Here is a 10,187-nt window from a genome sequence, read left to right on the forward strand (position 1 = left end):
CCAGAGTGCCAAATCGCCGCATGTTGATGGATTTTGAAGCTTCCCTCCCAAAGTTTTGGACACGACAGGTTCTTCGTCCCAGCATGCCCCGCGAACAGTGACGTCATCATGCGCACTACACCTGCGCAGTAGAGTAGCAGAGGACGACTTGAGAAGACAGAAAGTCGGAAACATCGTCCAAAATTCACCAAAAGTACTGAGGTATGGGCTACTGACACGTCTCAAAGACTCTAGCATTCTTAAGGGAGATCTTAAGACCATCTACAGTAAATTTTATGACCATTCTTTGCTGTGATCAATAAGTTGACTGCTGTTGTTTTCAAGGTAATTTGATGTGTCGCAGCAGACGGCTTTTCATCTGCTGTGTCGAAGACTTAGGGACCGTACGATATTTATTGGGGGGGGAGGGCTGGTGCATTGGAAGTCTGATCAAAAAAAATTTTGATGGCCCTCCCCCCATCTCAAAAAAATTTAACGTGACCCTCCCCCTCCACCTCAAAAAAATCAACATGGCCCTCCCCCCCGACAGGCAAAATCAAACGGGTAGAAAAACAACCGATGAAATAATCTTAATCGACGTCAGGGCACAAGAGCGCCAGTGTTCTTGCCACACCTGGATTTTTTCACAGCGTCGGGGCAGGGGTCCGGGGGCATGCTCCCCCGGGAAAATTTGGATTTTCAAACCCTCTAAAACAGAATTTCCTGCAATTTGAGAGGAAAATTATGCCCTCGAGATTGGATGCCGGTTGCCTTTTTTACTCCCGTTTTTCAGTAATCGACGTCCGCCCTCCCCCAAAAATATGTTATAACTATAAGCTCGGGGAATCAGCAGTCCGTGATCTGGCCCGGGTATTATTTGTCCAGTCATGTCTATATGAAAATTTTGGGTTTTTGATGCTTCCAAACAGGGCTCTAGCCAGTGAGTTCGTCAGCCCATGGAAAAATCCTGCCAATTTTTTTCCGGCATTGAATAAAAAATGCCTACCTCGTGCGATCGATGTTGCGCCCTCCCGCATCAAATGCTAGTAGTTTTTCCAGAGGATAGAATAAACGGCGCCATCACACCTTGTGTTTTTTTCTACTTTCTTTTTTCTATTTTGCCCGATGATTTTACTCAAATTTATCATTTATCGAATCGGTCGGGTTTTACAAGGCCGCGCCGTCATTTTCCAGGAGCGTGCGTTTGTTTCGTGCGACCTCAGGTAACCCCGTTTTCGGCGTGAAATCTTTGGCTCACCGCTGGATTTCTTTTGACATAGAGTAGAGTAGACCAAGAACGTTAAACATTATACGAAGGAGGGTGATCTGCTGCGTCTTTGGCAGTGATCAGTGCCGGTTTAGCCTCGAAGGAGTAGCCCGAAAAGACGTCCCAACGTGCGTGCGATCGACAGTCCGTCTGGGGAGGGGGGCGTGCCGCGCCATGTGCTGTCGATCGACGCTTGACAACAATATGTCAATATTGCGGCCCCCTTTCTGCCGCAAATTTTGTCCTTTTGAAACAAAAGAAATGTTGTAAATAAAAAATAAAGTGTATAGTTTTGGATTCTTCACATATTAACCGCGCACCGCTTTTGTAACTTAAATATTTGGGGAAACTCAGCCGAGCCGAGTGCGTCTTTCCAGAAAAAATAAGTCCGTAGACGGAATGATGTATGCCTGGCGGGAACGCTGGTCCAGGGCAGCGCCACTTTGGGGGACCTAGGGGGGCGAAGCCCCCCGGAAGCTCTTGCATTTTAGGCTATTCAGAAGGCTTATTTTATCAGTTTTAGGGCCATGTCAAGATATCAAAACAAAAAATAGTATAAACAATTCTTTCAAAAAAATTAACATGGCCCTCCCCCCTATCGCAAAAAAAATTAACATGGCCCTCCCCCCACCTCAAAAAAAATTAACATGGCCCTCCCCCCCTAATGCACCAGCCCTCCCCCCCTGATAAATATCGTACAGTCCCTTAGTACTTCGATGTTTTTGGAAAATGGCCATATTGAAAGTTGTTTACTTTAATACGACTTGGCTACGAAGATGCTTGTCATCGTTAAGAAGAGACGGTCAAATTGCATCAATCTCTGCAGATGTGCTGAATCTAGAGAGTTGATCCAAACATCAGACATTTTCTGGGGGGGGGGGGGTGTGTTCTCTCCCTTTCAGTTTCACTGAATTTGTGCAAGAGCGAGGCTATTGACACACCCAGTGTGTCAATAGCCTAACAGGCTATTGACACACTGAGTGTGTCGATAGCCTGTTTAGGCTATTGGCACACTCAGTGTGGCGATAGCCTGTTTAGGCTATTGACACACCCAGTGATAGAAACCACTAAAATGAGGAAATCTTACGATTATATTTGACAATCAACACTCTGAAAAATACAAATGGCATCCTGTGTCCATTATCAACCCAAAATACGATCTTTTTCACGTGTTTACGGCACAATTTTAAACATCGGAATCTGCTATCATATAGGGTGCTAGTTTTACTGTCACCGCATGTGATCATGGCAGCCATGTTGGATCGGTTAGGAACACGTTTTTAGCTGTGTTTACTGACGAATTCCTGCCATATTGGAGAATTTTCGGCCTCAAAACTTATATCACTAAGGAAGCGAAGTTATAGTTGTTGTTTTACCTCCATTATTTTTAATGTGAAAGAAATATTCTTCCGAGTCGCTGCCGATAGCGCCGGAACCACACGGCCGAAAATTATGACATGTTTTGTGGTCAGTGTTATTTTTGGTTTATATTGTTAACAGAAACTTTAAAAGTTGTTTATATATAAAATATTCTTATATCAAATGGATGTTTAAAAAGGGACAAGAAACATTGAAAAAATTAAAAAAACTCGGGCGCGGACTCGAACCGGGTTGGAGCTGGTATCATGAATTCTCGGGTCAACGCTCTATCCACTAGGCTACGTCAAACATACACGATGAAGGCTGTATTATTAGGTATCCAAATGTAGGGCATAACTTGACTACGTCCGTTCATTCCAAGATTCAAAGATTCCAATGTCTAATCTTCCGAACAATGTCTAATGAACTATTGCTTGTGTAAAATATTGCCGGAAAGGCATGTTACAAGCTCTGATTGGCTGACTGGCATCTCGGTGTGTCAATAGCCTGTTTGGCTATTGGCACACTGAGTGTGTCAATAGCCACAGCGTTTGTGCAATGCTAGCGTTAGTACCTAAGCACAGAACGAAACCGAAATGTTTGAGATCTATAGAGATCCAAGAAGGTTGGAAACAGACTATTTTGGGGGTCACCTGGGACATCCTGATAAAACTAAAGCATAAGGTCTGTGTATTACTATAGCCATATGATATTCCTCTGAAGTTCTGTCATCAGTGAGATGTTGCACCGAGTATGATAATACATTCATGACAATTAGATATACCTGTAGGTGACAACTAACCAACAAGCATGTTTTCTTCTTTTTACAGGTTTTGTGGACATGTGAGCGCGTCCCTCGGTGTGCGTTCAAACAGAAGAGATTATTCTTCACCATATAGAAACAACCAGCCTGTAACCAGACACCGTAAACATGCTGCCAAGGTCAAAGTCACGCGAGACATACCGGGTGCTGAGCGGTCACTGCCCTGACCAGAACTGTCGCGCTAAATTGTTCTTCCCTGCGTGGGACTCCAGTATAGAGTGTACGGACTGTGGCCAGAGGCACCAGCAGAGCGCCATCCAAAATGTGGAGGAGGTCACCAACCCGGACGTCGCTCTCCACAACATGCTCCGTAACGTCCTCCTGAGCAACACCAAACCAAAGAAAGGGGCGGACACGGTACGTGTTCTCGGACTCTCCAACTACCAGTGTAAGCTGTTGTCTCCCCTGCTAACCCACTACGGGATGGACAAACAGTCGGGGAAAGCAAAACGTCTCAGGGACATGAACCAGCCAGACACATTTGACTGTGTGCTGCTGGGGGATAGAGCCTTCCAGATTGCGCCCGAACATGTGGAAATAGTCGGCTATGGCCGGGACCGCTCTGGGAGCATGCAGTACCTCCACGACACCTTGGATGCCATGAAGAAGGTAAATGACAAGGAGGAGCGGCTCATACCCATCCATGCCGATGGGGACGGCCACTGCCTGGTGCATGCCATCTCTCGGGCACTTGTGGGTCGTGAGTTGTTCTGGCACGCCCTCAGAGAAAACCTCAAGGCTCACTTCATCAAAAATCTGGAGCAGTACAAGGCTCTCTTCCATGACTTTATTGACAGTAATGAATGGGATGACATCATAGAGGAGTGTGATCCAGACTTCACACCCAGAGATGGGGAGCCCCTTGGCCTGAGGAACATCCATGTGTTTGGGCTGGCCAACGTTCTCCATCGGCCCATCATACTGCTAGACTCCCTGGAAGGGCTTCAGAGTTCAGCGGACTACTCTGGCACATTTGTTCCGGGACTGATCCCCCCTGAAAAGTGCAAAGGGAAGGATGGTGCGCTCAACAAGCCGCTCTGTCTGGCGTGGAGTAGTTCTGGGAGAAACCATTACATCTCTCTTGTGGGCATCCGGGGTCGGCCACTCTGCAAACTCCCCATGTGGCTGATCCCCAAGCTGTGGGGCGTCCCGCAGGACTTGTTGACGAAGTACGTTGAGTTTGACAGTGAACAGCGTTGTGCAATCGGAGGAAGTCGTAGCCTCCCCGAAACCTACATCCAGCGCCTGGCCCGAGCAATGGAGGATGTCTTCATGGAGAAGTACCAGGTCCATCCCTCCGTAGTGTCAGACATGCATCACTATGTGTTCAAGAGGACAGGAGTCGTGGGTGTGCAGCCTGAGGTGGTGACTGAAGCCACGCAGAGTGCCATCCGGAATGAGCGGCTCTACCGCTGTCTGACCTGCGATGCTGTCATGGAATACAGCGTAGGATCTGACCTCCTAAAACGAGGTGGCACACTCTATCAACTTGCAGTCAGGACCCACGGGAAGCTCCAAGTTGGCAAGAACTACCACTTTCCCCTGCAGAGTCTGATCTGTAAGTATGATCCTGTCAAGGACGTTCTCGTCCCAGACATGAAGATGAGCCGCTTGACCACCTGCAGCTGGTGTCAGGGAACGTCAGTTCGTCTGGTCTGCCCGGATGGCTCTGTGGTGTACCTGAACGGGGACAGAACCCACACTGCTGCTGAAAACAGCCAGTGTGGCTGTGGGTTCAAGCACTACTGGGATGGCAAGGAGTATGACAATCTACCTGAGCTGATCCCAGTAACTCTGGAGTGGGGAGGGAAGACAATCCAGGAGAAGGTTTACTGGTTCCAGTATGAGACAGACACGTCTTTGAACAGTAATGTATATGAAGTTGCTACAGCTTTGGTACACAAGCACTTTCCTGGTGAATTTGGCAGTGAGAGACTTGTTAAGTGTGTGGTAGACGTGATTCTACAGCAAACAGCTAAGAAGGAGGTGTACAAACCAGTCTCACTGGAGGGCATGCCTGGCCATGAAAGAGAAGGGGAACCGAGGCAACAGGATGCTTTAGACCCATCCTCACCATCCAAAATTATCCTTACTGGACATAAGCACAAAACAATTCACAAGGAAGAGTTGACAATGAGTGAAGCAGAAAGGATGGTTCAGAGAAAGATCACTGATAAAGCTGCCCACGAACAGAAGAAAAAGTCTGACGAAATGGCAAAAAGGAGAGCGGAGAAGGAACTCAAGCAGCTCAAACAACAGCAAGCCGCCGCTCACCAACAGTCAAAACCAGTAGCCAAAGTAGGTCCGATGGTAACAACCCCTCCTCCCAGGCCATCCACTCCCCCAACAGAGAAGAAAGTGCGGGTCACCACATCAGAGGGCAAGCAAGTCATGCTAACCCTAGCAATATCAACAACCTTCCAAGAGTTGCAAGCAAGAATAGCCTCTGAGCTAGGAGTTTCTGAGGACAGACAGCGCATCAGGTATGGGTTTCCGCCCCGACCGCTGGCTCCTCCCAAGCCGGGTATGGAAGGTGAGCCTGTACCACTGCAGCATGGGGACAAGGTTACTGTAGATGTCTTGCCTCCTCCTGCAGGTGAGGGACAGGAGGAAGGGGCTGGAGCGGCAGCCAAGGGGGCCCCCATGGCAGTAGCAGGCTCCCCTCGACGTGTGCAGGGGATGGAGGCCAGTGGTGCCTCTGCCAGTCAGGACCCAGAGAGTGCCCTGAGAGACCAGCTCATGAACGTGTTAGACCAGCAGCTGGAGAGTAATGCTAGCTCTATAGACCTACAGATTTCCTCCCTCTCGGCCTTGGCCATGCTCTCGGGGAAGGACCTCTGGAGCTTCGTGCAGACAATGCCACAGCTGTTCTCTCGGGAAGGTGTCTTCACAAAGAAAGTGGGACAAGACCTAGGGCTGGCGGATGGAAAACACTGCACTTTGCCGAGCTTCCCAGGAAAGACATTTATGTTCAACGGTCAAGCTGGAAGGTTAGAGCTGTGCCTTGAGCCGCAAGGGCATTTCCCCATTGGCCCTGGCATTGATGATGTCATCGCTCAGAACAAACAGACACGAGAAGCATATGATCCGAAAGCCTTCAGCCATGTCAAGGAAGCCTTGCATGTTGGTGGCAGTGGAGTTATCGTTAGTAAGTCTGAGGCCTTGAAAGTGAGAGCATTTGCAGGTAAGGGGCAAACCCTAGGTGGCACCTCTCAACCCCAACCCTCCACCAGTACTGCTACAGATGTGCCTGCAAGTGCTGCAGTCTTTATACCTGATGTAGTGCAGACTCAGAGTAGTGCAGAGGGAGCTGTGGCACAGCCACCTGTGGGTACAAAGCCTCAGCCAGTTGCCATGGAAGATGATGACTATTTCCTGGTGGAGTCAGGTGAAGAGGATGAGGGAGAGGAAGAAATTTCTGACAAAGATGACTCCTTATCAACTATGAAGAAAGCTCCAGGTGTGACTGTGATAGGCAGCGGAGCAGCAGCGGCTACCATGACGACAGAACAAGAGGCACTCATGGCCAAGTTTGCATTCACAGCCAGTGCTGCAATGCAGGCAGAACAAGAGGTCAACGAACAGGAAGAAGAGATTAAGGACTCAGGGGGTTTCAGGAAGGTTGAGATTGTGATTGAAGATTCAAAAGAACTTGCAGTTGCCATGGAGACAGATAGGCAAGAGGCCACAGGGGATGATGGGAAGCCATTGGAGGAGCATTCTGGAAATGTTTCTGAGGAAGTACCCAAAGCATCCGAGACTACTGACAAAAACAAACCAAAGACAACAGAAGCCACTGAATGTACTAGTATGGACAGAAGTAGAACTGAGGGGAAAACAGGTGATTTGGATCAAGTTCAGGCTCAAAACGTATTGTTGGAAGAGGATACCTCGCAAGGCACGGAAGTGAACAATACCCGAGACAAAGTTGCAGTAGTAGAAGCTGCAAGGACAGAAACAGAAATGATGGACACCAGTGCTGCTGAAAATACTGAAAGGGGAGCAGGTGATAAACTAGACAGCTCTCCAGAACATGTTGCAGTTGACGTGCCTACACAGGGTGTGCACAGAAGTGAACCAGTGAGTGAGGTCACACAGGCAAGAAACACTACTGGGGATCAAAAAGAACCTGAGAAAAAGGACAGTCCCATGGAAGTAGAGCCAGGCAAACAAGCGGCTCAAGAAGGTGATGGAAGACCGTCTGGAGAAGGTAAAGAAGACGCTGGGGAGGCCATGGACTCCAGCTGATAGCAGACAAGGTACTCTCTGGAGTATTTTTTGTAGCTCCTATCTGTAGTCATTGTTGAAAATTTTTGACAGAAAATTGCTATTACCTGTATATGCGAATCATTTGATGAAATCTAAGAAATGAGGTGTGCAAAAAATCTTAGCACCTGTGTGCCCATCCTAGTTGATGGATGTGAACTTGGGATTACCCCATAGACTGTCATAAGTACTGTACATCAATAGTCTTATTTGTTTTGTTGTAATGTATGTTGTAATTTCTCATACTGTGATATTTCTTTGTTTCTACAGCCACAAAAGCCAAGAGAGGGAAGGCATGCAAACATCCCTGGACACGCTGCTAGTAGGACAAATGTGGAGATTGTGCTAACTTTTTATGTGCATCTTTTTGTCCCAATCATAAGCCGATTCCTTTAAAAATAGAATGTACAGGAAAGATCATGAAGGCAAATGTTAGAGCTGTGAATGCCCTTTTCATGACTGATGAATATGTCAGCTTTTGGGAGTACTCTGCTAACTCTGGCTTAACCCCCTGCCTTCCTATTCTGGATACCTTAAGGGGTACCGGCAGGACAAAGGTCTTCCTCATGGTTTTCTCTATCATTAAAAGAGTTATACTGGAACTGTAGTGTTTAGACAGCATCTTCATCACAAGTTCATTTTTTGTAAGATAAACGGATGTCATTAAGTCCCTCTTCAGGAAAGGAAAGCAACCTCAGCATCAACATTAATCTTAAGTTGCCATGTCATATTGCCAAGGAATACTTTGTCCGTAATTGTGGGCTGCAGCCTTGAAACTAAAGTATAGTAGGGCCCTCGTGCAAAGTTTCAAGGTTTTTGATCTTTTAGGGACTAGCAGTCCTCAAATAAAAGTACAAATGTAGGAGGAAGTTTGCCATGTAACTCCACTGGAAATTGCTTAAGGTTGTATTGGACATTGGGCAATTTTCTGATTTTTTTTTATTTATTGTACTAGTGACAGTCAGATGTTCTCTACTTCCTCCATTGAATTGTATTAGTTTATGGCCTGCTAAATCTTTTTCAACTTAAAGAGCCAAGGCTGTACATGTAGGATCGAGTTTAGATGAAGGAACACGTGCAAACATGTACATTGTCAGCCACCATTACCTGAATATTAATCCAAAGTAAAAACTTAGTTTTGGGGCCTTTTTATTCATTGCAACATGTTGCATTGACAAGTGTATTTTGTTGTTATTGAGAAGGTTTTGCAGTATTGAAATGTGGTTTGTGAAAAGCAACACATAGGGCAAGAAGGAAGTACTATATGGTTACAATTACTTACATGCCAAGACAAAACTGTCCTCTTGCAACACTAAAGTCTACATGTACTTGGCTTCAGGATAACTAGTAACTCTGTTACAATGTAAGTGAAAAATTGCAAGGATATCAACACCAGAAAATATATCATACTGTCCTTTAATGTTAAAAAGCAATGTTACAAATGGTAAACTTTCGATGCTACATTGTTGATCAATTAACCGAGATTGCCTTGCTTTTTGTACAAAGGAAAGAGGACTATTCACTCTGTTGAAGTCTTCTTATATTCATCATAACATCATAGTGGCTATGCTGCATTAAGTGACATGGTACCATACATTTATTCAGATTTGCTACAGAGTAATCAATAACTTGTGTTACTAGGAAAGCATTACGAATGTTAGACTGTGCACTATTAGAGGTTTATGGATATGTGTAGATGTCAAGTTGAATATTGCATTACAATCATTGAACAGTGAGATTCATTGTCAGATTGTCAGGGAAAGTATTCCCCTTTAACTAAGGTTTCAAGGCAGAGAAAATGTTACATGTGTGATTGTTAAACTTTCGTTGGGAAGTTTCCTGTTGGCACATGTTCTGGCTGATTTTTCTATGATTTGTTATGCAAAGGTTCATGGCTAGCAGTATGATTGAGTCATACTTTTCTTAGACTTAGTTTTGCATGCGTATTCACCTTAACCATATTCACATACATATTGATTCATTACAAAACATGTCTGTATTGTAAAACCCCAAAATGCTATGATTGAGGGCTTGACTTAAGTGCATTCCTCCTTTTCAGGAACACTTTCTCTTGGAGAGGCTTGCAAAAATAAACAGCAAATGCTTGATATATTGCAGACAGTGTCAAGTGTATGGAGAGGATTAAAAGGAAAAGTCTTTAGACACTGAAGTGCAGTTCCTTGTGGTCTTGTTATGTGGTGATGCTCTTGTTTGTGAATGGACAAATGGACGAATGCTAGGCTTGTTGGAAAAATGTCTGGCTGGATTGACTGAGGATGGATGATGGCATGGCACGTTTTTCTTTACTGCAAAAGACAGTTCTGAATATTCTTCCAACTTCAATGTGTCCTTTCAAACTGCGTCTTGTGGCTTTTCTGTAAAATACAGATAATCAAATTTTAGCACTCAAAAACCATGTCAACGTTTGAACAAGCATGCATTGATGAAAGTGAGTTCTTGTACATGTACAAAGCTGACCCTGGTTATATCATA

At 45.7% G+C, this 10,187-nt stretch overlaps 1 protein-coding gene across 1 annotated transcript; it reads left to right on the plus strand.

The window, feature by feature from the left end:
* The first annotated feature begins 70 nt into the window (after positions 1-70).
* Positions 71-9,864, plus strand: LOC118410105 (deubiquitinating protein VCIP135-like). Its single transcript, XM_035811606.1, has 3 exons — positions 71-201; positions 3,436-7,687; positions 7,965-9,864. Exon 2 carries the CDS (start codon positions 3,537-3,539, stop codon positions 7,674-7,676), a length of 4,140 nt encoding a protein of 1,379 aa, XP_035667499.1. The 5' UTR covers positions 71-201; positions 3,436-3,536; the 3' UTR covers positions 7,677-7,687; positions 7,965-9,864.
* Positions 9,865-10,187: the final 323 nt, after the last annotated feature.

The sequence above is a fragment of the Branchiostoma floridae genome, chromosome 2 (genome assembly GCF_000003815.2).
Source record: "Branchiostoma floridae strain S238N-H82 chromosome 2, Bfl_VNyyK, whole genome shotgun sequence".
Taxonomy (NCBI): Eukaryota; Metazoa; Chordata; class Leptocardii; order Amphioxiformes; family Branchiostomatidae; genus Branchiostoma; species Branchiostoma floridae.

Excerpts from the sequence above, each read along its gene's own strand:
- LOC118410105 (XM_035811606.1), top strand. The coding sequence starts at position 3,537 with ATGCTGCCAAGGTCAAAGTCACGCGAGACATACCGGGTGCTGAGCGGT.